Source organism: Apteryx mantelli, chromosome 29 (assembly GCF_036417845.1).
Source record: "Apteryx mantelli isolate bAptMan1 chromosome 29, bAptMan1.hap1, whole genome shotgun sequence".
NCBI lineage: Eukaryota > Metazoa > Chordata > Aves > Apterygiformes > Apterygidae > Apteryx > Apteryx mantelli.
In genome coordinates, this window is record NC_090006.1 from 2,262,143 (window position 1) to 2,289,307 (window position 27,165).

The 27,165-nt window shown below is 63.2% G+C and overlaps 2 protein-coding genes across 2 annotated transcripts; one reads left to right on the forward strand and one right to left on the reverse strand.

Moving 5' to 3' along the window:
* Positions 1-20,985, reverse strand: HK2 (hexokinase 2). Its single transcript, XM_067312308.1, has 18 exons — positions 20,900-20,985; positions 13,233-13,395; positions 9,478-9,626; positions 9,245-9,364; positions 8,065-8,160; positions 7,806-7,905; positions 7,119-7,302; positions 6,218-6,373; positions 5,829-6,062; positions 5,287-5,591; positions 4,621-4,769; positions 3,700-3,819; positions 3,243-3,338; positions 2,647-2,746; positions 2,269-2,452; positions 1,787-1,942; positions 1,257-1,490; positions 1-240 (listed from the first exon to the last, which is right to left on the reverse strand). The coding sequence occupies exons 1-18, from the start codon at positions 20,960-20,962 to the stop codon at positions 96-98; spliced, it is 2,754 nt and encodes a 917-aa protein (XP_067168409.1). The 5' UTR covers positions 20,963-20,985; the 3' UTR covers positions 1-95.
* A 4,852-nt stretch (positions 20,986-25,837) lies between these two features.
* On the forward strand, positions 25,838-27,122 carry FIGLA (folliculogenesis specific bHLH transcription factor). Its single transcript, XM_067312264.1, has 4 exons — positions 25,838-26,044; positions 26,157-26,309; positions 26,791-26,946; positions 27,056-27,122. The coding sequence occupies exons 1-4, from the start codon at positions 25,838-25,840 to the stop codon at positions 27,074-27,076; spliced, it is 537 nt and encodes a 178-aa protein (XP_067168365.1). The 3' UTR covers positions 27,077-27,122.
* Positions 27,123-27,165: the final 43 nt, after the last annotated feature.

Here is a 27,165-nt window from a genome sequence, read left to right on the forward strand (position 1 = left end):
GTGTGTGTGTGTACAGAGGGAGGGGAAGAGGGAACAGGAGGGGGAAACGTCCTCTGCTTTGCTGAGACCAAGCTCTTCTGCAAACCTCCTTCCTTCTATCGCTGGCCGGCCTCCCGGATCCGGCAGGCCACCGCCGTGATGAGTGCTGCGCCCTTGCCGCTGCCGTCTTCCGACTGCAGGAAGGTCACTTCGCACTTGGGGGACAACTGCTTCACTGTTTCGTGCATGACAGTGGAGAAGCTGCAGGAAATAATAGATGGAGAAAGAAGAGGGGCTGATTTAAGCTGCCGGTGGTCGCAGGTGCCAGCCCCAAAGGGAACGAACCCCTCAGCCCCTATCTGCGTGGTCGCCTTCAACAGACTCCCAACCAGCGCTGCAGACTCAGAGAAATAAGGTCAACGGAGGAGCAGGACCCTTTTCAGAGAGAGCTGCAACGTAAGCTCGGCCACGCGTTAGGCATGAGAGCCCAAGTCTCCGTACTTCAGCCGGGTTCACGGTTGTCCTGGCGTACACCCGTTCTCCTTCCAGGACCAAATCTGGCACCTGCTCCAGACCCACCAGGTGGGGTTTGTCAGGGCCCTGAGAGCACTAATAAGCTTTAATGGTCCTGAGCAGCCTCACCTGGGGCCTCCATCATCCTCCTCTGCCCATGGGCCCAGGAACCCCATTTAAGCTCGGCCCTGGGCCCTCACTCCCTGCCTGAGCTGTGTTGTCCTACAAGTAGTGGTTTCTAGTGTGCTTGTGCCTAATGATGGACCTTGTTGATCCTGACCTGAAAGCTGACTTTCTGGCTTGGCTTCAGACCTGGCTTATCACCATGGACCTGCCTGGCCAACACTGGACTTGCTCCTGGCCTGCGGATTGACTTCCCAGCTCAATCTTGGACCAGCCTCGTCACTACAAGCTTGTCTGATGATCCGGGCTCTTGGCTGAACTCAATCACCAGCTCTGTCCTGCTCACCTCGCTCTGGGGTGGTGGGACAGGCCCTGCCTGGTGAGGCCCCTGCCCTGCCGGCTGTGTTATGCCCCTCGGCTCCCAGCTATCCGTCCCTTAGGGAGCAGCCAGCCCTCGTGGCACCCTGGCAAAGTCTAGCTTGGTGAGCTTCTGGCACTGACAGCCCTTAAGTGCTCTCCTGTCCTCCCTGACTGCCCCAACCAGGCCCCCGGTCAGCACCCAGGCTGCCTGGCATGAGCGCATCCCCCCGGTCTCCTTGGAGGACAGCCCCTGGCCACCTGTATGAGGATGAGTGACTCACTGAGGGTGCAGCTTGTAGAGCGTGCCGTCCACGCCGACGGTGATCTTGAGGAAGTCCAGCCCACGGTTCTCCCGGATCTTGTCCACCACAGCTGCCATGCCGGCCCCGCAGAGCTGGGCTGCCCGCCGGGCCACCACCGTGCACACCTCCTTCACGGTGATGCTGTCGTCGCACGTGCTCTCCAGGCCGAGGTGCTGGAGGATGGAGCGCACCTGGAGCAGGGCCAGGCAGTCGCTGGGGAGGACACGAGGTAGAGGCAGCATTAGTGGATGGGGCAGCTTGGCTTTTGTCTCCCCCCTTTCTTAGCTATGCCCTGCAGAGCCCACGGACTCGTGGCTTGGATAACACCAGGACCGCTGCGATTTTGCTGTCTTCCTCTGCACCACCCTGCATCGTCCTGGCTCCAGAAGGAACCGAGCACTTGAGACTTCTCCCGCAAGCCCTGGGAACACGTTCCCCAAGCTCCCTCTCTGCTCTGGTCTGCAGCAGCAAGGCCAGAGTTGGTGCTCACCCTGCCTGTTTGAGCTCACCTTTCTATCTGGGACAGGAACTTGGTCTCAAAGATCCCCCTGGTCTTCAGCCTCTCTGAGATGCGTCCCCGGAAGAGCAGCCCTCGCTTGGTAAAATCCATCAGGATGTTTCGGACGATCTCCCCCAAGTACATCCCGCTGATCATCTTCTCAAACCTAGAGAGGAGAGGACAGGGCTGAACATCAGGGCAGGAAGGGACACAGCAGCATGTGGGATTCCTGGAGAAAATACAGCAGCGTGGTCCCCATCTTGCAGGTGGGGAGCGTGGCAGAGAGGGAAGACGGGAACCTCACGCTGGTGCATTGCAGAGCTAGGCTGCCCTGCTGACACCGATGCTCCGCCAAGAGGTTGATGGGGAGCTCTGAGCTGCTCCCAGACACCCAGCCTCATCTCTGTTCACCTCTTGCCCCAGGCACACCAGAGCGTTAGGGGTGGCTCTCACAGCGGAGTCCCTTCCCAGCCCCGCAAAGCCACCACGCACCTTTGCTTCCCAGGGTTGAGAGACAGCTCATCCACCGCCAAGTCAAATTCTGTCTGCACGTCGTCCAAACACCCGTTGTCGCCAAACGCCCCCCACTCCATGTTCACGCACATCCTGCCCTCCTCCCCTTCCACCAGCTCCACGTTCCTCATCTCCTCCATGTAACAGGCGTTGCTGCCTGTGCCTGCCAAGAGAAGAGCGTCTTTCAACAGCGGACTCGGAGAAGCTGTCTGTGAGCTTTTATCTTACATCCTGAACAGCCAGAAGCCCTGTCCCAAAGGAAGAGGCACTGGAAAGGGATAAGATTGCCCTGCGCAAGTGGATTGGTGCTTGCAGACAGGATGAGCAAGGGAACTCTGTAAGAAAGTTTGTTCTCACCAACTATGAGCCCAACTTCACAATACGGATCTTCGTACCCACAGGTCATCATGGTGCCGACCGTGTCATTTACGAGAGCGACCACATCCAGGTCGAATTCCTGCAGGGGGAAGGGTTTGCACGTGTTATTCCTGGAAGACAGCCTGCCACATTACTATCTTCTCTAGTGATGGGAAAGGACCTGCCTGCTGGGTGTGGGAGTCCTCAAAACACACACGGACTACCCACAGCCCCGTGCATCTTTAGGTGGATACTACACACCTCAGATACCTCCAGCAAGGTAAGAACAGCCCTGCCAGAAGCAGCCCTCACAGCGAGAGCTTTGCGTGGTCTGCACCGAGGAAGAGGGCAATGGTATCTCCCTAACTTATAGGAGAGACAAGTCTGCTCCAGCCCTGGCCAGAAGCAGGCTCTTAGCTCCAGGGTCTGAAAATCCAACCTCTAGCAATGACTAAGGGCAGTTGTTTAAACTCAGACACTCATTAACCCTGTGCTCAGCCCATTAATTTGCTTTTACAGTCCAATTAAAGATCCCAAAGAGAGCCGGGATGTGGCAGCAAGCAGCCAGCTTCTCTCACAGCTCCACAGACATTCACCTCTCTCCTGTGAATTGCCTCCTTCAGCAGGTTCACCACATCTTCTCCTTCACAGCCAGTGGCCTTGAAACCCTTTGTCCACTTCAGAAGAATCCCCTATTGTGGGGAAAAAAATGCGGTAAGCCATCCGGGCAGCTGGGCAGGAGGGGCAGTCCCCACACCTCCACCAGCTTTTGGTGGGCGCTGCCAGCCCCGCAGAGGTCAGATCCTCACGGAGGCAGGTGCCTCGACTGGGCCTTCTCCAGAGCTTGGGAGATGCGCATTTGTTTTGATGCAGCAAAGGGGGCTTTGCAGAAGAACTGGTAGTCCCAAACCTTCACCTTCCCCCTCTGTTGGATCTGTCTGATCTGCCACACAGTCGTTAATGTGGGAACCTGGACTTCCCAGTGCGCTTTGGCTTTTCAGCCAGTCCTAGGTACCGGACATCCGTGATATGAGCCGGCTGGGTTGGGCTTACCTCATCCAGACTGTTCTGCTGGCAAGGGAAGGAGAACGTGAATCCGAGCGGGAGCGATACGCCCTTCATTCCCATGTATTCCAGGAAGTCGGAGATGCAGTGGACGATGTGGTCGAAGAGCTGGGCGCACAAAGCCACAGGAGGCAGTTACAGTCACAGTGGAAAGTTCAATTTGGTTTTAACCTGCTTGATGTCCCAGGGACACCGATCCATTCCCAAGCCACCGGGGCTCTGAACAGACCAGGATGCCCCTCAGCTGCACCATATGAGGTGAGCAAACCCAAAACAGCTCCCTTTTGTGTCTCCCCCACTAACAGTGTGGTGATATCACTGTGATATCTCCATCTTGCAGGCCCCACACCGCACCCAGAAGCAATGGAGGGGCTGGCGGAGAGGGGACAGCTTCACATGGGTGATCCTTCACAAGGTAGCCCCACAGCCGGTCTGCCTCAACTCCTGCTAGAAAAACTCCTGTTCCCCAAGCACTGTTTGAAGTGGTTTGCAAAACTGTTTCAGTCAGCAAATGTGGCTCTGGAGAGGTCTCCGAGTGCCTGTGTTGTGGTTTGCTTATCTGGGAAATGGGGCTGATGTTTATCTGCCCTTGCGGAGAGCGTGGGATTCAGGGAGGTTCAATGATGTCCGGGAATAACAGTTTCTAACCTAAAACCAGTTTTGCACTTAGTAAAGCACATTTCAAATTCCAGCGCTGTGTACAGAACATCCCTGAGTGCCTTGCAAAGGCAGGAAAGCAACAGCGTCCTCCACGCTCCTCATTTTGTACCCCGGAAACCAAAGCAAGGCAAAACCAACTCCCAGGGCCCCAGCACTGGCCCTTGGGGGTGGCTGCACTGCTTGCCACTTCTGCAGCCTCCCCCCAGGGAAGATGCTTTTCCCACCCAGTCTCCAGCTGCTCATCCTTACCTCCTCTCCTGTCCCCTGCATGATCTCCAATGGGATGGAGTAGATCTTATTGTGCATCTCCACGCCGCGCCTCATCCCGTTCCGCACGCGTACCAGCAGCACACGGAAATTCGTCCCTCCCAGGTCCAGGGCCAGGAAATCTCCTTTTTCTGAAACCCAAGAGAGAGTCATTAAGAGAGAGATTCCCCCAAAAGGGGCCTTGTGAGCGTGGCCCAAAGGCTGATCTGAATCCGCCCTCTTCCTGGGAGAACCAGAAAGCCAAGACGTGGCTGAGAACGAGGAAGAGTAGGCACAGGTGAAAAGGCAGGAGGGCAATGTAGAAGGCAATGTAGGGTTGGCTCCCACCTCAGGGAGACAGCAGGGTGTTAAGCCATGGAGGGGTGGACATTCAAGCCACGAGACAGAACTGGCAGTACAGCCCAAGGCGACAGTGTGAGAAACGTGCAGCAGTAAAAGCAAAGCTTGGTGTTAAGACCAAAGCACGGTGCCCTGGAAGCTCAGCTGCTTTTCGCAGTATCGTACCAGGAGGTTAAAAACCTTGTGCCGTTCACACCATAAGGAGGGAACTGACCATGACAAAGGTCCCAGCCTTTCCCTAAAAGGCAGAGATGCTGGGAGCTGAGATGCTCGCTTTCTGCCCTACGCAGCAGGTATGTGGTACCTCACCTGTCCCGTCTGGAGTTGAGCACACGTAGGTGGGCAGCATTTTCACCGTGGCCTCTGCATGTGTCTCCTTGCCCAGCCCCTTCTCTATCTCCAGCCTCATCCTTTGCTTCACCTCCAGGAGCTGCTCGTGGCTTAGTTTGAGGGCTTCCAAAGTCTTCTGCCGTGCCTTGTGCTGGGCGGCCAGCCTGTAGGCCACGGCCGTCACCATGGCTGCCCCTTTGCCGCTCCCGTCTTCCGACCTCGCGAACCGGATGTCGCAGTCTGGCAGCAGCTTCCGCACTGTCTTATGGAGGCGCCGGGCAAAGCTACGTGGGAGGAGGAAGAAGAGGACTTGAGCATGCCACCGTGGGGCATGTGAATCTCTGGGAGTACAAATTCCTTTGGCATCCAAACGGAGGGGCCCTGGGGATATTCAGAGACCCTCGGCTCGCGCCAAGCTCGTATTCACTGCTGGCAGGACCAGATTTGCACGCTTTCTCTCTCACCCTGCAGCCAGACCCCCTTTTTCTCCCCCTTGGCCTTGGCCACACTCATGGACTTACTGAGGGTGCTTCTTGTAGACCGTGCCATCCACCCCGACGGTGGACCGCAGACGGTCCAGCCCCTTGTTCTCCTTAATGCGTCGCAACACGGCTGCCAGGGTGGCCCCGCACAGGTTGGCCGAGCGGGTGGAGACGATCTGGCAGATGCGGTGGGTGGCCATACAGTCTTCATGAGATGGCTCCAAGCCCAGTTTGGTGAGGATCTCATGGGCTTTTTGCAGCCCTTCTTTCTCCCTACAGATCAAAGAAAAGGGATTTGTGCCTGACAGTACCACTTTTGTGATCTGAAGTGTTTCTGTTTGCCCAGTGGATAGCTCTGTCCTGTTCCGGCAGCACAGACAGCAGGAGTCGGGCTGGGACCCCGAAAAAAACATCTGGATCCTACTCACTTCTCAATAGCAGAGACGTATCTGGTCTCGAAGTGGCCAGTAGTGAGCAGATCTGACGAGAGCCTCCCGTTAAACAAGAGCCCTTCCTTAGTCATCTTCACCAGGATGAGTCTGACCAGCTCTCCCATGTACATGCCACTGATCATCTTCTCAAACCTGCCAAGGTAAGCACAAGATGCACTTGCTTGGCTCCGTGTGCACCGTGAGCTGGCCACCAATGGCAGGGGCAGGTTTCTAGTACGTAAGCGTGTGAATATCAGATCATGCCCCCAAAAGAGGGCAGACGCTTGTACCATCTACAGAAGTTAGTCAAATCAATGACACGCCTGTACCTCTGCAAGAACAGAGCTCCCCATGGCCAGGTCTGTGTTAAAAACCCTTTGCTATAGTGACAAAGCGGCCTTCCAGGCACAGATAAAACCTAGGTGTTCTTTTTCCAGGGTAGTTTATTCTGTAGAGAGTCATTCTGAAAGGAGAATTTACAACTACCTGCGGGGTGTCTTTCAGTTCAGGGGTCTGCCCCAAATCCCACCCATGCTGCCAGAAGCCAGCTATGAAGATACCCACACCACGTAGGAGATGGGAAGTCTGTAAGACTCGGGCGTGAACATTAGGTGGTGGTGTTTGCCCTTGCTTGCAGATTATTTCATGGGAAGGGGAAAGAAACACATTGACATGAACACATTATCCCAAGGGAGCGGACATGGGGAGGTTCGGTTGGATGCACCAACCCGAACTGGTGATGCAGTCCCTATTTGCGCTGGTGTAGCCGGCACCCTGGAGGACGCTGTGACCTAGTTAACTAGGATGACCTCTTCGGTCCCATTAGCGCCAGCACAATGGGAGGACAGAAAACGCAGAGCTAACCCCAAGTCTGAGCTGAAGCCAGGAATGTGCTTACAATTGTTTGCCAGGGTTGAGCGAGCCCATGTCTATCTCGCGGTCAAACTCGGTCCTGATGTCGTTTAGCACGCCGTCGTCGCCGAAGGCCCCCCACTCCATGTTGATGCACATCCGGCCTTCGTCCCCTTCCACCAGGTCAATGTGTCTCATCTCCTCCATGTAACAGGCGTTGGTACCGGTACCTGCACCAAGCACAGAGGCTCCATCACTTCGGGCAGGTGAGAAAGCATGACGCGTTTCCCTTTTTCTCCATAATTAGAAATAGCCCAAATGCAACATATAAAACAATTTGGCAGCTGGTTTGAGCATCTGACTCGCACCATAGTCCGAAGTATTTTGCAGCATGTTTGAGCTGACAATACATGTTTCCTCTGATGGCCCTTCAGAGATGAAACCCTTAAAATTAGGGAACTGGTTTTATCTAAAGCAAAACCATGTGTTGCAACTCACTGCTGTGAGTTAAAAATCTTTCACTAAGTAAATACATAGTCCCAGGCCTGAGCTTCTGCTTGGCTCAGATTAAAGAAAGCAAACCTCAGGCAACATTGCTTAAAGCTGCAATCACCTTTCTCCTCCAAAGACCTTAAAACCTGCAAGAAACCTGATCTCCTTCCAGAGTGCACAAACAATGCTGCCAGTCAAGGTGGACCCAGATCCGCCCTCGCCCAGCCCTGCCGCAGCTCACCAACAATGAGGCCAATTTCACAGTTATGGTCGTCATAACCGCAGGTCATCATGGTCCCGACCGTGTCGTTCACCACAGCAACGATGTCTATGTCAAAGTCCTGAAATGGTGGAGAGGAGAGAAAGCGAGTTAGTGCGGTCAAAACCACCTGAACTATCTCCGTTCTGATGGGGCAGCCAAGGTGTGGAGATGTACGCGTTGCGTCCCTAGGGTCCCCATCCCGTCTCCTCGGCAGGTGAACGCCTGCGGAAGTTCTTACCCCTCGTTTCTTGATGGATCTGCGCAGCATTGAAACCACGTCTTTCCCCTCCACGCCGCTGCATTTGAACCCCTTCGTCCACGTTACGAGGATGCTCTATGGAGAAACAGCGAGAACGAGCGCTCAGAGAGTGGAACCGCCAAGCATGCGTCTCAAAGGCTTCCCTCTCCCGACTCCACCGGCCAGGTCTACTTCTCCGCTACAGGGCAAGGGCTGCACGGACCCACCGCACGCAGTTGTTAGAGCAGCAAGGATTTCTGTGCCCGAGTACGGCCAAAGTTTCAGGCCGCAGGACTCGCTTGAATTTGAAGTCTCTGACCAAAAGCCCTGAAACCCCATGTGCTCGGGTGCTTTAGCAACGGTGGATCAAATGTCCGCCCCAGCTTACAGATGGGGAAACCGAGGCATGGAGACGAGTGAGTTGGACAAGGTCCCCTGGGGGCAAATGCCTCCTCCCCCTGGCTTTTTAACAGCCCTCGCCACCGCGACAAGGAGAGCGGCCGTCTTCTTCCTCATGGCTTTTGCTGAACGCCGGAGCGGGACTTGCCGCGTCCCCAGCGTGAGCTGCTGCCGCAGTGTTTCTGCACGGCGAGGACGTGCTGAACTGCCAGAGCGACATGGAGACCAGAAAGCCGGGGTGACGCGAGGGCGAGGAAGGCGACCGCCTCCGCGAGCGAGAGGTGGCCGAGCCCCGGCGTGGCGAGACGCTCCGCTGCCCCGCGCGTGACGAGCGGAAGAGGGCCACGTGCCTCCGCCGGGCTCCGCTTCCCGAGCCGTCCCCTCTCCCAGCGGAGACGCTGAGCGGAGCTGACAGCCCATCGCCGTGCCCCCGCACCGCATCACGAGCGCTGAGCCGCGCCGGCCCCGGGCGACCTGCTCTCCCTGCTGCCGTTGCCTCCTCCCTCCACCCGGCTCTCGCTGCCGGCGGAAGCAGCCGCTTCCCACGAGGGCATCCGTGCGGCGCGCTCGGCATCGCCTCCCGGTCCCCCGCGCGCCCCGGCAAGCCATCCTGCCCTCCCGCCGGCTTGCAGCGCCGAAGCATGAGCACCAGCGAGGCTGCTTAAAGCAGAGTCTCTGCAGGGGACCTGCTGCCCCGGCACAGAGCTCACCCCCCAAGGCCGTCAGAAATCCCCCCCCGGCTTGGCCGCAGCCCTCGCGAGGAGCAGAGACCTTCACTCACCTCGTCCAGCTTGGTCTGCCGACACGGGAAGGAGAAGGTGAACCCCAGGGGCAGCTTCTCGTCTTTGATGTTCAGCTTGTCCATGAAGTTGGCCAGGCACTCGGCAATGTGGTCGAAGAGCTGGAAGACACCCAGTCCTGCTACAGCCCCGCGTCCCGCAGCAGAGCCGTCCCACGCGGAGGAAGAGTGGGGATGAGGAGGGAAGGGGCGGGGGGGAGAGCGGTCAAACCCACCTGCACGCCGCTGCCTCGCATGAGCTCCTCGGGGATGGCGTAAATCTGATTCTCCATCTCCACCTGCTGCAGCCCGTTGTCGGACACCCGCACTCGCAGCACGCGGAAGTTGGTGCCGCCGAGATCCAAGGCCAGGAAGTCTCCATTCTCTGCAGAAGCCAGGACAAGGACAAGGATTTGGCTAAGCAGGTCTCTTGTCCTGGCATTTGCGCACACGCGGGATCACCCTGGGCCTGTGGACCAGCCCAGCGCCAACCAGCTGCCCCACAAACCCATGGGGAAGGTCCGACTCGGACCCCAGAGAGGAGGCAAGGTGGTGGCTGTGTCTCCTGGCCCCCCCCCCCCCGAGATGTTGAAGCTCGCTGTTGCAACACGACATATTTCCCTTCCCGCTGAGAGAATTTGCCCAAGCTTTTGATATGGAAAAAAGCGTCGAGGCACTCTCGCACGCCTCTGGAAGAGAGAGGCGGTTTCTGAGGAGCTTCCCGCCCCGGCCGACGCGGGAAGGCGTCCTGGGTCACGGCCCAGGAATCCCGCGCATTCCTGCCGTGTGATCTCACCCTGCCCTGGGAGCTGCTGTGTTCAGGGCAAGGCTTCGGGGGTAAGGAGGAAAGCGGAGGGCGAGGAATTGGGAAAGACCCTGGCGAGCGGGGACTCGTTGCACGTGGCTTGGAGAGCGCCAAGGTCAACCGGGCTGTTTGGGCTGTCCGAGACCTCTTGGCCGAGCCCACCAGCTTCAGAGCACTTTTTTTAATTTTACCCAGCACCAGGGCAGCCCGTTGATGAGTTTAGGATCCACTGGGACCCGGGATGTGGGAAAAGCGCCAGGCTAGCTGTTTTCACCGCCTCGCCGCCAGGGCAGAGGGCCGGGGGAAAGCCCTCTCTCAGCGGTGCGCGATTTCCGAATGCATCCCGTGTGCGGCGCTGGCTCCCCCCGGCAGCTCGCGGCGCCCGGGGCCGCATTGCGCCCAGCGGCGCCGGTACAAAGGGGCTACAGCCGAAACAAAAACGTGCCGGTTATTAGTATTCAACCGACAGGGGCCGGCCAGCGTCTCCGGTGACTTCAGCAGGAAAGCCAGCTCCCAGCCAAGTCTGCAGGGCGTCCATCCACGCTCACGGCATCCCTGGGGCCGGCGCGAGGCAGCTGGAGGCGGGGGCCAACCCCAAGTGCAGTCTGAGGGTAGGTTTACGGAGTCCCTCTGATCCCCGCAATCGTCCGCCCCGGAGCCGCAAAACCCTCTGCACGGGCTGCAAGGCTCTGGCCACCGTCCCGCTCAAGGTCATGCTTGACCTCTGGAGCAACGCGAACGCACCCCGTGCGGGCCGTTAACCCAGACCCGCGGAGCACTCGAAACCTGGACCTCAACAGCCACTTTGATGGTATCCGTCCATAGACACATGGACTTGCAAGCCACCTGCAGAAGATGTCCCTCCAGCTGGCAGGAGCCGACGAAACGCCAGCTACGAGCAGCCCCGGAGAGAGGCCGTGCGCCGAGCGGCGACGGCTGCAGCCGGAGGGGGGGACTCCCCGGCTGGTTCGGCTTTGGGGGAGGAAGAGGAAGCAGCAGCTCTGCTGGGAAATCACAAGACCAAAGCCACGTGGGCTACGCCATGAGCAATATCTGCAAATGTCACATCTGGGTGCTGCCTTAGATTAGGGCTTCCTTCGCGCGGGTGATAAGTTACGGGCCCCAACGCTGAGCTCACAAACCAAACAGAGAAGGCAAACAGGGAGCTCCGCTCCAAGGGGCTGTTTGCTCTTGGCAGAGCACTTGAAGGTGTGTGTTTAAGTCCCTTTGCCAATGCTCGAGCTTGCCGGGAAAAAGCCCTTGCGTGGTTGGCGCAACAGGCAGGGACTTCTGCGCGCTTTGGGTCGTGGTCTTTGCCAGGCTGCGGCCGGAAGAAGTGTCTTGCCCAAGGTCACGTCCGGGGACGCCGGGGTTTGGTAACCCCAGCTCCTTCCCCGACCTTCGCCGCCGACCTCGGGGTTTCCAGCCTGTGCTGCTGCCGGGAACAGTCAGTCAAGCCGGCTTAGAAAAATAAGAGGGAAAGAGGAAAGCTGGAGCAGTCCAGATGCTGCCCCGCACGGGAACGCGGGACGAGGCGGAGGTGCCTGCGGCTCTGCGTGCTGGTTTCGCAGCAGCACAGGAGCAGGGATTAACCTGGCAGCGTCTTTCAGCCAGAATCGGGGCCAGGGGGCAGCAGCTCCCGCCGACCGCAGCGGGATAACGCCAGGCCAGATCCCTGGACAGTAATTCCCAGCGGGTTTCCTTGCTATCGGGTACTTCAAATTGCTGGGCGAGGGGTGCTGTGCAGCACCTCCAGGAAGGCAGGCATAAAGCACCTTCCGCATTTCAAGGGCTTTGACCACCTAATTCCCGGAGGGTCTTCTGCCAGAGACGTTAGGAGGGCGAGGGGAGGCTGCAGCGCGGGGCCGCGGCTGGGTTTGGCGTCCGCCCTCCGGCGCAGCCTGCCCCGAGACGCTGCAGACGTGACCTTGCCCTTAGGTAAGCGGATCCCGGGGAGACTGCGCACGAGGATGGGCATCAGCCGGCGTAATCCCGCAGCACAGGCGGTTCGCCCTAGCGGCGGATCCGGGCGGAGCGAGGGCGGCGATGCGCCGCAGCGGGAGTGCGCCGAGCCCCAAAACCAGCGCCGTCCTCTGCTGGGACGCAGGGAGCCCGGCAGGGATAACGTGCTCGCGGGACAGGGGTGCTAACGTCCACCCCGGTGGCAGCAGCACCGCGCGCTGGCCGGCGGTCAGACTTTGGCCAGAACCGCAAAAAAAAGGAAGCGAGGAGGCTGCACCCCTCAGACTTTACCCGTGGCCTTGAGCCTTTTCCGAGCAACTGTCACACCGTCTCTCGGTAAAGCGACGTGCCGAGGCGGCTGGCACCGTGCCACCCGCGTGGGCTGGCGCCAGCTCACCCCGCCGTCCTGCATCGGCTTCTGCCGGCCCCCTCCAAAACCCGCGAGCCGAGGCCACGACGCCTCTCCTGGCCCCGATCCACCCGGAGCCGCCCGGGGAAACCCGACTCGCGGCTCTGCACGACTTGCTCAAAACCCTCCAAATTTCCAGCCCTGGCGAAACGCTTCCCCTTCCGCCCTGCCTCGTCGCCCCGCGACCCCAGCCGGCGTCGGGAGCAAAATCCCAGCCGGGGCTGGGCGCCCCGTCCTGGCACCGGCGAGGCTGCAATACGGGAAGCCCCAGGCGGCTCTCGCAACGGCGGCGGGCGATTGCACGCTCTGCCCGGGGCCGGCGGCGCGCTGCGGCGCTTCGCCCCCGCCTCGCCGGGCAGGCGGGTGACGCAGGGGCACGCGGCGGGCCAGCGCACCGCGCCGCGCCGCTCCCCTCACCTTTGGCTGCGATTGTTCACGCGCCCGGGGGCAGAGCCCAGGCTGGGCCTGTAATTAAAATATTCTCAAATATTTGAAGAGATCTAAATCTCCGTCCCGGGGCCGGCAGGCAGCCAGCTCCGGCCGTTCTCGGCAGCGCCGTGGCCCGGCACGGCGGCAGCGGGCAGGTCCCGACGTCGGGGCTGGTGGCTGCCTGGCGGCCTGGGAGCCGCAGCGCACCCGGATTTCACGGAGAGGCCGCTCTGGTGTTTAAGGCAGCCGGAGAAGGGAGAGGAAAGTCCAGGCGGCCCCCGTTGCTCCCCGCGAAGGGACGGAGCAGCCCAGGCGGGAAGGGGTCCGCGGGAAGGGAGCTCCCTCCGCGGCAACGCCAGCCCTGTTTCGGGGGTCCCCGTCGGTACCTGTCCCGTCCGGGGTGGACCTCACGAAGGTGGGCAGCATTTTCACCGAGGCGGTGGGGTTGGTGTCTGCTCCCAGACCCTTCTCCATCTCCTTCCGGAAGCGCTGGGACACCTCCTGCAGGGTCTCCTCAGACAGCCGCATGTGGTAGAGGTATTTGTCGACCTGGAAGGGGCGGAAAAGCCAAAGGTCAGCGGGAGGGTTGGGACACGGGCACAACCACCGCGACGCATGGAGGGCAGCGCTCGGAGCAAAAGCAGGCGGGTGCCACCTCCGAGGTAACGAGGTCAGCGGGACACTGGCCCAACGGGTCACCTCTTCCGCCGTATCGCTCCGCAGCATCCCGGCGTGGACGGGGAAAAAGCCAAACCCCGCGGAAGTCCCGACGCTCCGCAGCATCCTCGCCGCTTATTCACCCGCAGGCGCCCAAACACGTTGCGACAGCGGGAGGATCCAAACTCGGCAACCTTCGCTGCCCGCGCCGTGAGTCACGGGCTCGGCGGCGGAGGCAGCGGCAGCATCACCGGGCTGCGGCGCGGCGCCAACGGGCCCCGACCTCGGCCCGCCGGACCCCATCCTACGCGGAGGATGCTCGCGGGGAAGCCGCTGCCCTTTCGTTTACTCCCTGCCGGGATCACCCTCGCGCGGGTTCCCGGGCCGAGAGCTCCCCAAACCCCCGGTAGAGCGAACAACGCTCAGTCGTTGTGACACGAGTGGCTCCCGCGGCGTGGAAAGGGAAGAAATCCCAGAAATCATTGACACGCTGAGGCTGGAGAGATCCCCCCACAGATGCACGTTCCCCTTGAGCCGCACGGGAAAACTCATCCCCGAAGCATCCCCGTGCGCGTTCCTGGAGCCGCTCCTGAGCGGAGAGCATTTCTGGACTGGGCAGGGAAGGGAAACGGAGAGGCGGACGGACTGCCAGCTCCCAAGCTGTGCCCCATTTCAATTAACTTCACTTAAAATTAATTAAAGGGCAGCTGCGAGCCCTGCAAAGCCAGAGGAAAACCCCACCCAGTTAGCTCACCTGGCTGTAGGCACGTAACATAAGGTCATCGGAAATCGAGCGTGACTGTTTTTTATTTAATAGGGCTACGCTCCAGTCGGAAATGGGCATTTTGCGGGCTGCTAATAGCTGTCTGACTGAGGAGTGACCTTGTTTGCGGACGTGCCCTTCGGGACCCCGGGGCTGAACCGAAGAGGCCTCGTCTCGAGCCCTGCCGCGCTTTTGTCCGTCTGCTTTTCGGGCTCCGGGATGCTTTGGCGCGACCTTGCTCCCAGCTCTCCCGCCCGTTTTGGAGCCAAAGCCCCAGCTGAAGTTGCCTCACTTGCTGCGGTGAGGTCAGAGGGTGGAAACGCAGCTTAGCCTGGCCCTGTGCTGCACGAGGACAATGTGTCTTCCCGGAGGAACAGCATCCTTGCCGTGGAGATGGGAAACCCTTCTCCCGACCTCCTCCTCCTCCTCCTCCTTGGTGGCTTCTGGCCGAGACGTGACCCACCTCCCCAAAAGAGCTTTCCCTCTGCTTGAACCGCAGGGGAGCACGAGCGAGCCGGGGCCGACGGAGCAGGCAGCCGCGGCCCAGGAGCAGCCCGGCAGGGAACCGGGAAGTTGCTCCGCGCGCGGCTTGTTTGCCAGACCCTCCTCGCCCAGCGGAGGAGCAGGAAGTCAAACAGGGCCCCGCTCGCCCTCCTGTTTGCTTTCGCTCGCTGCAAATTGCCGCCCACGTGGCCAGGCTACGGTCACGGCGCTGGGGAAGGCGTGCGCGGCGCCGGCTCGCCGCCGCCCTCGTCCCGGAGCTCGCCCGGCACCGCTGCCCTCCCGCTTCCCCCGCGCCGGGAATAAGCAGCCGCGCCACAAGCAGGGTGACCTTCTCCTAATTCCGCAAAGCCCTGGATCATCTTCTCCCGCGAGCGCAGACGCCGGCCCACTTCCCGGCTAGGGCAGGTCAGCGTGTCCGTCCTGCTGCCCCAGCACAAGCCCCCGCGCGGCACCGGCGCAAAAATTCCCCGGGAAAGTCCCCCGGACCCACGCGGGAGGCAGCCAGGGCCGCTTTCACGGCCAGGTCTTGGCCAGCTGGTGGCCCCGAATTAACCCAGCCAAATTAATCCAGTTACCGCGTGCGCCTCGGTACGCTGCCGTGAAGCATCCCCCCAAAAAGGGTTTTGCAATCCCAGACGCCCAGGGATTGGGTCAGAGAAGGGAATGAGTCTGCGGCTACGAAGCACGAGCATCTTTCAAGGGAAAGAACCTTCTCAGTCGTTCAACCTTTTAAGATCAATTTTGAAGAAATAGAGTTACTAGACTAGAATCCAGAACGGGGCATTTTAGTCACAGTGGGAGAATTGCGGAAATTAATAGCGTTTCCCCGAGGAAATCCCAACTGAAGGGAAGAGAGCAGGGGGAACAAATTGAAGCTGGCAGGTGCTGCTGCTGCTTGGAGCGGAGACAGGTCACACGCAGGGTCGGGTCTTCCCTGCTGGTCGGAGCCCCGCTGCGAGCAGGGAGCAGCCGAGTTCGGGGGACCCGGAGGAGAGCAGGAGGAGAGCCAGGACTGCAGCCGGAGCAGCTGCAACCGGTTGGATGCAACGTCCGATTTGAACGAAAACGGGGCGAATCGCTCTTTTCTCAGGACGTGGGATGCCCCGCAGCGCCGGGGCGTCTCCGGGGGCCGGGCTGGTCCCCCCCGCGGAGCGTTGGCCGCCGGCCGCCGGCCGCCGGGGGATTGCCCGCTATCGCGCCCCGCAGCCGCAGTGCCGCCCCGGGGCAAGGTCCACGCGGCGGCGCGGGGAGCCGGCGAGTTACCCGGCTTTTGCCATCGGCCGCGGGCAACGCGGCACGGCGCGGGGCGCGAAGCGGCGGGGCGGACCCGGGGCAGGGCGCCGGAGGGGGCTGCAAGGCAGCTCGGCCTCCCCGAAGGGCCGGTTGGCTTTCGCCCCCCTGCACCGCTCTGCCGCGCCGCTAAGATTTGCAAGGCTGCTGCAAGGAAGGAGGAAAAGCCCCAGTTTCAGATTTGGTTCTGGATAACGTTTGACCTGCCTGGAGGAGCGGGGTGAGGAACGGTGGTCACGGCTCGGGTACCGGCCCTGTGGCGCAGCCGGGTGAAGCTCTTTCGCCTGAAGATTTCTCTCGATTCCCATGAAGTTGCCGCCACCTCGGGCCCTAGAGACCCTGAGGGTTTGGCGGTGCAATCACACAAGCACGTGAATAACCTCCCTCAAACTCAGTGCAGCCACCCAGGTGAGAGAAAGAGTTAATTCCTCGGCTTATGCATCTGCAAAACCGGCCCCGTCCGGGCAGCTGCTCGTGGGGATGAAAAATGTCCCTAAAATTGACCTTCCTGCCGAATCGGCCAGGGTGCGGGAGCGGAGGCGAACGGAGGCCTTTCCGCCCGCGCTCGCGCCGGGGACCCCCTGCCCCGCCACGCCGCGGGGAACCGGCGCGCGACTGCTCTGCACGCGGTGAATTACAGCGCGATAACGGCTTCCGGCGAGGCACAACCGCTTCCTGCGCAACAGCCGCCGGCGCAGCAGGGAAGGGCGCAGGGCTGCTCATTCCCATGCAAAAGGCCTCGGCCACACGCTCGCGGCTGGGTCGCGCTGCGCTCCGGCCGGGGAAGCCGTCCGCCTCTGGCTGTTCGGTCGGCGGCGTTTTGCTTCCCAGAGCGGCGTTTCGGGCAGGAACCGAACTCGGAGCAAACTTTTCAAGCCCTGTCGCATCTTCCCCGTGCGGTTTTTGAGCCGGACGTACCGCTTTGGGAAGCGTTTTGGCGGAGAGGGCAGCAGTGCAAGAGGCTAGCTGCTTTCTGGGGAGGGTTTTCCTCCCTTTTGGCACCAGAGCGTGCAGACTCGCTCTGCGTGAGAAAACTAGAGATAGGTTCAAGCTGCGAGTTTGGAGCAGGCTTTGACACAGAGATCCGCAGCGTTTCCGAGCGCTCCCGAGCTGCCAGGACGCGCGGTCGAACCTCTCTCTAGGGCAACCCCTTCCTGAATTATTTTCCGAGCGCGTCGCCGAGCCGTGCCGATACCCGGCGGGGTCCGGCTCGGTGCGGGGAGCCCTCGCCCGGCCCACGGCCCCGGCTGCTCCCTAAATCCAACGCCGCGTGACCGCCGAGCCCCTGCTGACACACGCCCCGAGCGATGCCGAGCCGGGCCAGGCCGGCGTGAGTCAGGCGCTTTCCTGCTCGGCCGGTTCCCGGCAAAGCCGGCCGGCGGGGGCCGGGCCCCCATTACTCAGCGGTCACGGCGCGGCGCGTCAGCCGCCCGCGGCCCGGCCCCGGCCCCGGCGCGACCCGCTGCCGGCTCCGAGCGCGTGAGCCGCGGCTGCCCGGCGCCTCCCGGCCCGCCGCCGACCTTGCCGGGCTCGAGTGGAGCCGCGAGCCGGTTTCCAGGAACCCGCGAACCCGCCGCCCCTCCCACGGCCGCGGCCGCAGCCGGCACGAGCCGGCCGGGGAAAAAACGCCCTCGCGGAAATCAATCCCCCGGCGTGACAAAATTAACCCCCTAGGAACAGGCCGGAGCGAAACCGTGCAGCCCGCCGGGGCCTGGGAACACCGCAAATGCGGGAAAATTAACCCCATCTCCCGTTTTGCCTCCTTTCTAAGGAAAAGTCGCGGTGAGGAATGAAGGCCACTGGCCCAGCAGCTTGACACTGAGTCACCGAACACTCATCGCCTCCCCGTGCCCCGGCCACGGCCGGGAGCCCCGGCACATCCGAAGGGAACGTGCCGCGGCCGCTCTCGGCCCGGGATCGCAGCGGACGCTGCTGACACTAATCACAGTTTGCACAACGCCAGCGACCCGGAGAAGTTCTCACTTCGGGCCACTTCCCGGCCGGGCGAGCCGACCCGATCCCTCCTGTTCGGCAGCCGAGCCGAGCGCCGGAGCCCCGGACAAAGCTGCCTCCGTGACCAGGCTTCTCCCGAATGGGAACAAAAGTCCCGTTTTGGGGCTTTTTTGAAGTCCTTTGTCCTGACGCGGAAACGAACCACGGCTCCTGCAAAGGGCGTTTTCTTCCCAAGGGACAGATCTATGGCCAAGACCCTTTTCTGCCCGATTCAGAGCAAAAAAAAAGAAAGAAACGCACGACTCAAACACATGCTAGCTGCCCGAAAATCTCTCCCTGAATGGAGTATGCTTGAAACCCCGGGGAAAACCTTTGCTTTTGATGAGGTTGGCACCGTCAGAGAGAGAAAAATCACCGCTTTCCAAGAACCTGCCGCTCCTGCCTTTCCCCGCAGAGGCGGCTGCCGCCTGCTTGGGAAGCTTTGCGAGCAGGGATAATTTTTGCAGCCCCGGGGGAAGCACCCGGCTCTCTAACGCGGGACCGTGCGGCCGCTCGCCCCGGCACCAGCGGCAAAGGCACATTTTCCTTCGCAGGAGGCTTTGCGGGAGCCCGTTTAAAAATAACCGAGAGCGGCGGAGGCGGCTGCCGGGGGCCGGGACGGCCACAGTGGCTCGCGGGCCAGCCGGAGCGAGCCCAGCCCCAGCCGGATGCTTTTTCCCCCCATCTCCACAATAAACTTTGTTTGGGTTTGGAGCCGGGAGGAGAAGCGAGCGGCTGCTGAGCGTGGCACAGCGCGTTCCCGCGCCGCATCCAAGTCGAACGCCTCGGACAAAAGCTCCCCGTCCCTTATTGCCAGCCCCGATAAGGACCCGGCGAGCTGCCCGGCTCCTCAAAAGCAGAAGCGGGGTCCGTGCGCGTGGCCCGTTTCCGACGGCGGCTTACACAAGCCCTTGCCGCGGCTTTCGCCCTTGCGCAACGCCGGGACGCTCGCTGCAAGCGGGCACGGGGAGAAGCTGAGCCTCTGCTTCCCCACGGACCGGCTCCAGCCACGGAGTTATTTCTGCTCCTTTCTGTTTTGTCTATCTCTTGTTTTACTTCCTACTTATCGCGGCCAGCGGGCCGCCGCCAGCGTGGCAAGCTTGCTCGCTCGCGGTCGCCGGCACGGCGTCTTCCTGTGCGCGAGGCGATGGAGCGGGCCGGGCGGCGCCGGGGCTGCGCAGCGGCGCGCTTTGCTTCAGCTTCCTTTACGGAGAGGTTTTGCGGCGGTTGCGAGCCGCCGGCAGTGACGGGGTAACGCAGCGGCCGTGCGGCCTCGTGACCCGCCGCAGGTGGGTCCCTCTGCGCCCGGCTTCCCGGGCAGGGCTCCGGCCCGCCGGCGCTCGCCGGAGGGCCCGGAGAGGAGTTTTATCCTCCGCAGAGTCTCCCAGGCGGCACTTTCCCAGAAATCATTTATTTAGCCATTGTTGGGAGATTAATCGCCTGCCCTGTCCAAACAAAGAGCGGATGCTTTCAGCGAGGCGCGTAAGGACACCGGCGCTTGCATTTTTCCACTGCCTGAAATCTAAACGCTGAACTACTGGTGACAAACAGGCAGCGCGTCGCAGCGGGACACTTTTACTCGCGTTTTCCACCCGAGAACAGCCGGAACACACAGATTAAAAAAAAAGGCAAAAAAAAGGCACCAAGACGCTTTTTGTTGCAGTCGGCGCTGGAGAGAGCCAACGTCGGGAGGCAGCTCGGGAAGGGGAAGAGCCTCGCGACGCCCCGGGGCCCTGTCCCCCGTCTCAGGCAGTGAGTCTGGGCTCACTTCCCTCTATCCCATCCGGCTCCGAGCGGCGTGCTGCATCAGCTCCCAACGCTCGCAGCGCCGGAGCAGGGTGACGGGAGCAGGCAGCTGGGCATGGGAGCAGCCAAGGAGACCGGAGGTGCCTGCGGCACCGCCGTGACCCGGGATAACCTGGGATAACCCGCGACAAGCCGGATGGGGCGGACGCCGCGCCGAGCACCCGTCGCGCTGCCCGCTGGCAGCGGGGGCTCGCCGGGCACGGGGGCTCAGCCCCTCACCGTGGCCTCTGGGCAAGCCAGCCGGCGACACTTCCGTGGGTGCCGGTGGCCGCGTTGCGGGCGCGGACGGGCCGCGGCGGCGGATGCTGTGCGGCAGCGCCACGTGCACCACCCGTGCAGCCCCCGCGCAGCCCCCCCGGCCCCGCGGCCGGCACGTACCGCACGGGGCCGTGCAGCCGAGCGGGCTGCCCGCTGCCCCCCCTCCCCGCCTCCTTTCCCCTTCCTTTTTTCCCCCTTTCCTCTCTTTTCTCCCCTTTCTCTTTCCCCCTTCCTCTCTTTCTGCCCCTTTCCTCCTTTCCCCCTCTTTTTTCCCCCTTTCTCTTTTCCCCTTCCCTCCCTTTCCTCCTTTCCTCCTTTTCCCCCCTTTCTTCTCTTTTCTCCCCTTTCATCTTTTTCCCTCTTGTTTTCCCCCCTTTCCTCCTTTTCCCCTTTCTCCTTTTCCCCTTTCTCTTTTTTCCCTCTCTCTTTTTTCCCTTTTCTTTTTCCCCCTTCCCTCCCTTTTCCCCTTTCTCTTTTCCCTCTTTCCTCCTTTTTTCCCCTCTTTCCTCCTTTTTTCCCCTCTTTCCTCCTTTTTCCCCCTTTCCTGTTCTCCCCTTTTCTCCTCTTTCACCCTTTTCTCTTTTTCCCCCTCTCCTCTTCCCCTCTTCCTCCTTTCTTTCCCCTCTCCTCTTCGCCCTTTCCTCCTTTCCCCCTTTCCTCTTTTCCCCCCCTTTCTCCTCTCTTTTACCCTTTTTCCTCTTTCTTCTCCCCCTTCCCTCCGTTTTTCTCCCCCCCCCCCGCCCGCTTCCCTTTTCTCCCCGCCGATCCCTTTGTCCCGCTCACCTTCTGCGCCTGGTCATGGTTGAGCTCGGTGAAGAAGTAGGCGAGCAGGTGGGAGGCGATCATGGTGCGCGGTGCGGTGCGGTGCGGTGCGGAGCGGTGCGCAGCGGAGGCGGCCCGGGAGCAGCGCGCGCCGCGGTCCTCGCCCGCGCCTCAATGAGGCTCATTGAGGAGGTTCCCCCAGCCCCCGAGTGACGCGTCGCCGCGCCCGCCGCCCATTGGCCGCGCCGCGAGGGTGTGTGGCCCGCGCCGCCCGCCCATTGGCCCGCGCCGAGAGGGGGCGCCCGCGCGCGGGGCCGCGGCCGCGTGCCGTGCCGGGGGGGGGGTGCACGGGGGGGGGGTGCGCGCGTGTGCGCGTGTGCGCGTGCCCGGGCTGCTGCGCGCGCCCGCGCGTGCCGGGGGGGGACACGGGGGGGGGGGGGTGTGCGAGCGCGTGTGCGCACACCCGTGTGCATGCACACCCGTGTGCCTGCATGCAGGGGCACTGGCTGGGCTACGCGCGTGCCTAGTGTGTGTGTGTGTGTGTGTGTGTGTGCGCGCACCACGTGCCTGCGTGGGGTGTGGGTGTGCACTCCGCTTTACGGGCATCGGCAGGCAGGTGCGTGCACCAGTCCGCGTGTGCGCGTTCACCAGCGCCTGCGTGCGCTGCGGTGCGTTGCTGCGGACGCGTCACCGCGTGCATTGGTTGCGCGTGCCCCGGCGGCTGCGCGCGTGCGATCGTCGGTGCGCGCGTCGGGCTGTGCTCACGCACCCATCCACGCGTGCGCATGTCAGGCGGCGTGTGCCCGCGCGGGTACCCGCGGCGGTGTGTCGCAAGAGCCCGACGAGGGCCGGGGCACGTCGCCCGCCCGGCTGGCCCTCGGCGGCGGCCCGCGCTGCCCGGATCCGCGCTCCCAGAAGAGCCGGTCTCGGCAGCCCTGGGGCGGCAGTTACCTAACCTGTACGCCCGCTCCCTCCTGCAAGGAGCCACGCTCCCCAAACGACTTCCAAGGAGATCAGACTCTTCGCTGCTTTGCCTGGCAATAGTTATTCCTATGGGGTCATTTACATCATTTTTCCAAGGAACCGAAACTGCTTTTTGAAGGAAAGAGCCGGGGAGAAGCCACCGAAGCTCGCAAAGTGAAACGCCCCCCAAGGATCCCGGTGCCTCCTGCCGGACTGCTTTTATTTTCCTGGGAAATCCAGTCCTTCCTGAGCTCTCGCATCGAGCGAGGGTTTGTCCAGGGCGGGTTTCAGGGAAAGCTGCCCGGCATCAGGAAACGATTCCACTTAATCTTTTCAGCGTGACTCCATTTCAGCTCGCCCTCTCAGCCGGCTTTTGCTAAATACCCAAAGTCGCAGTGATTACTGCAAAATTAAAGCGTAATTCAGCCTAAAAATAACTCGGCGCATCTGTCCACCTTCCTCGTGCGCCGGGTCGCCTGATTCCTAAAGGCAGCGGCTGCATTTGCAAAATCCGGAGCGTGTCCCCTCCTCCCGCCCCGCGCAGCGGTTCGCCTAACCTCCGCGGACCCCACGCTCGTCCTCGGCAAAACCGGTCTGTTTTGGGCGGTGGCGGAAGGCGGATTGCCCCCGACTGAACTTATTTACCAGGGAACGCGTTAGTCGAGCAAAGGCCGGAGGAGCTGGCCTCCGGCTAACGCGGGGTTGGAAATAGCACTTTTCTTTGCAGCTTTTTTTGAACAGATTGTTCGTACCTTTAAATTTTAATTACATATCTAGGTCTTTTGAAGCCGTCCCTCGCGACCGCCTCTGCGATGCGCGGGGCCCGAGGACGCGTGGCCCGAGCAGAGCGGCGCCGCCAGCCCTCGGCGCGGGGCCGCGGAGGCAAAACCGGTCCGATAAGTTTGCTGGAGGCGGCGGCGGCGGCGCGTGGAGCACGTGAGCTCGGGGGCGAGCGCCGCGAGACGGCCGCTCCGCTGGGCCGGCGCGGGGGCAAGCGGAGCAAAGGGAGCCCCGAGGCGCCGGCACGGACGGACCCCGCTCAGGCGCGACCCTGCCCCTGCGGCACGGTCCCGCTGCCGCTCGCTGCCTGCTCCGGCCCGGCCGTGCCGGCAGCCGCCTCGCTCGGAGCGCCAGGAGCCGCTCGCTCGCACGGCGGCTCGGCCCCGTGTGCGGCGCCTCCCTGGCGTCCCCGCTGCACGGGAGGTCGGAGCCCCTCGAGCCCCGCGGGAGAGGAAGCCGGGCACAGCGCCCGGCACGGCACGGCACGGCACGGCACGGCGCCGCCCCGCGGCTTCGGCAAAGCCCGGCATGGCTGAAGCCCGGCGCCTTGCGCAACCGCTCTTGCACCCTTCCGCAAGCCGTTTCCCGGCACCCTCCGGATGCGCTCCCGCCGCCCGGCAGATCCCGGGGCGAGCCCCCACCATGGGGCCGGCAGCAGCATGCCCTTACCTGCCCGGCGCTGTCGCCCCCCTTCGCCGCTGCCGCCGCCGCCATGGTCCGCCGGGACGGGGATGGGGACGGGAGCCGGCACGGGGACGCCGACGGCTTTATCGCCGCTGATCCGCGGCCCGGGGCCGCGCGCCAGGCCGGAGGCCATTGGCTGGGCGCCGCGGAGATAAACGTGGGATTTTAGCCGGCATGGATTTAATCCCAGAGCCGGGGGATGAGGGCGAGGAGTGGCGCACTGCTTAGAGGGGGAAACGGGCTGCGGAGGGGGAGGCACCAGGAGGATGCGGGGCCCAGCGGCTTCTCCCGCCCGCCTTCCCGCAGCTCCCAGCCCCGCGGCGGCTCCTCTCGGCCGCCCCAGTCCCGACCCCACCGGCCGCGCGCCTGGAGCAGCAGGGAGGCCGGAGCGGGACAGGATGCGACACTCCCGTATCCCGGGAGCAAAGGTGCAGCCAGGTGCTCTGCATGGCAGCGCGCGCCGCTACGTGCCGGCAGGCACGCGGTCCCCGGCTGCGGGGACGGAGCGGCAAGGCCCCGCTCTTAGTAATTCCCGCGACGGAGACCATGCGGATCGCGAGTGCCAAGCGCCCTCGCGGCCCCACCGGGGACGACTCATCCTCGGGACCTGCAAAAAGCGGCATTTTCCTGCGGCCTGGCTCTGCCCCGTCGCGGGGTTGTGCCGGGGACCGGCCCCAGTGGCGCGGCAGCTCCGGCAGCCGGAGCGGGTCCGGGGCCGCGGGGCATCCTGGCCTCCGGCAAGAGCGGCGACGGGGTCGCGCCGCCGGCAGCCAGGGCAGACGCTCGCCTCGTGCCGCGGCTCTTTGGGCGACGCTCGTGCGTGACAGCAGCTTTTCCGTCTCCCTGAATCCCTGTGTGCTTCCAGGGCAAAGCTGAAGCCGTGGGGTGGCTCCATGCCGGCTCTCAGGGCACGGCTGCGGAGCGGAGGGTCGGGGATCTCCAGCTCCGGGTGGGAGCTTCCTCGCCGGCAGCCGGGCTGGGCCGGCGGCGGGACACGGCTCTGCCTTTCAGGATTGCAGGGGGATTTTCCCAGCCGCACCAAACCGGGATGTGCTGTTGTTCCTCGAAAGTATTAATTACGAGGGGATTTCTGCCTCCTTTATGCCGATAGCGAGGTGAAGCTAGTAATGAGAAACGACGGAGACGTCTCGGCTCCGGGGGCTTTGCAGCGCGATCGTCCCCGGGGGAACAGCCCGGCGCGGCGCTCTCGCTCGCGCCTCCCCCGAGACCTCCCCGTCCCCGCGCGTGGGGCCGCGGTGCCGCGCCGAGAGAGCTCGCGATAATCTCGTGCCGACAGCTGCGCGGCTCCGCGACGCGCTCGCGTCACCGCCCTGGCACCGGGCTCTTCCCAGCACCGGCCCTGCTGGAGTAACTGGAAACCTTTGGGTAATTTTCCAGGCTCATGATCGGAGCGGATGCGCGAGGCCGGGCCGCTCCCGCCGGAGCACCGGCCGCTGCCCGTCACGGCGCGGCGGCCGCGCGGGGGGGGACGTGCCGGGCCGCATGCCTCTCCCCTCCGCCGGCGAGGGAATTAAGGAGGCAAATCCGGCCCTGCCGCGGGGCGACGGCAGCGCTTACGTAAGGGGCTTATAAAACCCCGGGCTGCGGCTGCGGCGCCCGGAGCGGCCGGCCGGCCGCGGGCTCGCGGGATGCGGGGTGCCGCCGCGCGGGAGCGGAGGCATCTCCCGGGCTGGCGGCCTTCCCGGGCGCGATGCCCCCGACGGCTTCGGGCGGGGATTCTGGGGCGCCCCAAACGCCGCTCCCGGTTCCCACGAGGCAGCCGGAAAAGCTGCACCTTTCCCGGCCCCGTGCCGCGGCGCGTTTGCGGCGTTTGCGGCGTTTGCTGCGATTGCCGCGGTCGCCGCGTTTGCTGCGGTCGCCGCGTTTGCTGCACATTTCTCCCCTCCCGCAGCCTTCGCGGGGGGAGGGCTGGGGACCCGGCGGCCGGGCGGAAGCGGGGAGTAAGGCAGCGACATCTAGCGTCACCCGGCCCCGCCGCTGGGAAGGAGCCGGCCTGGCCCCTCGCTCATTAAACCCCCCCAGACGGGGTGGCCCTGGTGTGTCCCCCCACCCCGCCGGGCCTGGGGCTGCGCGGGCTCCCCCCCCCCCCCCCCCCGGTGCGCAGGTTGCGCATCCCTGTCACGAGCTTGCACGGCCTCAGCCATGGCCTCGCGCTGCCCCGGCCGGGCAGGGGGGGATCCCGAGCCCCGTTTTGGCCCTTTCCCAGCCCGGCGGTGCTCCTAAGTGCTGGCATTTTTCCCCTGCGATGGCACCGTGCGGCCCCAAAGCAGCGCTGAGCCTTCGCGCCGGGCCTTCATCATCCTCCGGCCCCCTGCAAGGAGGGCACCAGCACGCGCTCCCGAGCGGGGGAAACCGAGGCACGGCCAGCAGGTCCTGCCCCGCTCGTTAGCCTCGTTAGCACGGCGGGGGCGGCCGGGCCCAGGTGCGCGTGTTTGGGATAACGGCTATAAAAGGGGCATTTTGGGGGCTGTTCTGCTCCCCTGGGGTCTGTCCCTGCTGGTGAGCGCGGGCATGGCCGGGGGGCGCCCGGGGGCCCTGCAGCCCACGCCGGCCCCCGAGGTGCTGGGCGAGGTGCTGAGCGCCCGCTTCGGGCCCCTGCCCCGCGCCGCCGCCATCGCCCGCCTGCGGAAGCAGCCGTCGGGGCGCTACGAGGCGGCCGGCGACCCCGCGGAGGTGCTGGAGCGCCGGCGGGCCGCCAACGCCAAGGAGCGCCAGCGGGTGAGCGGGTCCCGTTCCGGGTTTGCAAGGCGCCGGGGCGGCCGTGGCGATGACCCCCCCCCCCCCCCCCCCCGCCCCGGGTTCACCGCTTCTGCTGCCTTCTCCCCGGCAGATCAAGAACCTCAACAGCGGCTTCTCCAGGCTCAAGACCCTCGTGCCGCTGATCCCCCGCGACCGCAAGCCCAGCAAAGTGGACACCCTCAAAGCCGCCGCCGAGTACATCCGCCTGCTCCGCTCGGTTCTGGAGGAGACGGGCGGCTGCGAGGTGGGCGAGCTTCGCCCTCGAGGGCCTCCTGGGAGGGGCACGGGCTTTTGGGGGGCTCCCGGGCACCTGCAGGTGCGATCGGCAGGTCGCCCGAAGCGGAGCAGCGGGACGTGGCCCCGCGCGGGGCTGCAAGCGCAGAAATTGCCCGTTCTGGAGGAAAAGCCCGAACTGCGGCGAGGGCTGCGCCTGTTCCTGGCAGTCCGGGGGTGGCACCGCTCAGCGGGAAGCAGGGAGAGGGGTGGGAACAGGATTAACTCTTCCCAGCGGGTGGTTTTTGCTTTATTCTGTATTTTTGCAGTTTCCTGGGAGAAATGAGAGCAATATTTGATTTTTTTTTTTTTCCCCCCTTCCTGCCTTTCAGATGGGGGAAAAAGGGGGATGGGAGGGGATTTGCCTGCGGAAGGCTCCTCTCTAAAAGCAGAAAGAGGGGAAGGCAAGTCATAATGCCGGATCCGCTCTTCCCTTCTGCCTCTTTCCCCAGCGCCCGGAAGACGCTGCCGAGCGGGATCCAGCTGCGGCCCGGCCCTCGGGCGCGGGGGGCAGCGCGCAGGCAGCGGGGGAGCAGGGGTGGCCGCTGGCCCCCGGGTGCCCGTGGGGTGCTGCCGCGCCGGGGCGGCCGCTGGAGAGCGGGAGGCTGGTAAGCGCTGGTGGGGGTGGCCGCGGGAACCGGGGCTCTTCCAAATCGCGTTTAATTCCTGAGGGTATTCCAGCTGTTTTAAAGGAGCTGAATTATTATTTTTTTTAAGGTGTTTCAAGCCAATCCCTAGAGCACGAGACGCCCTGCGTGGCCGGGAGCGGGGCTGCGCGCTGTCCCGTGCCATGGGGAGGAGAGCAGCGGCCAAGCTCGGTGTCGGAT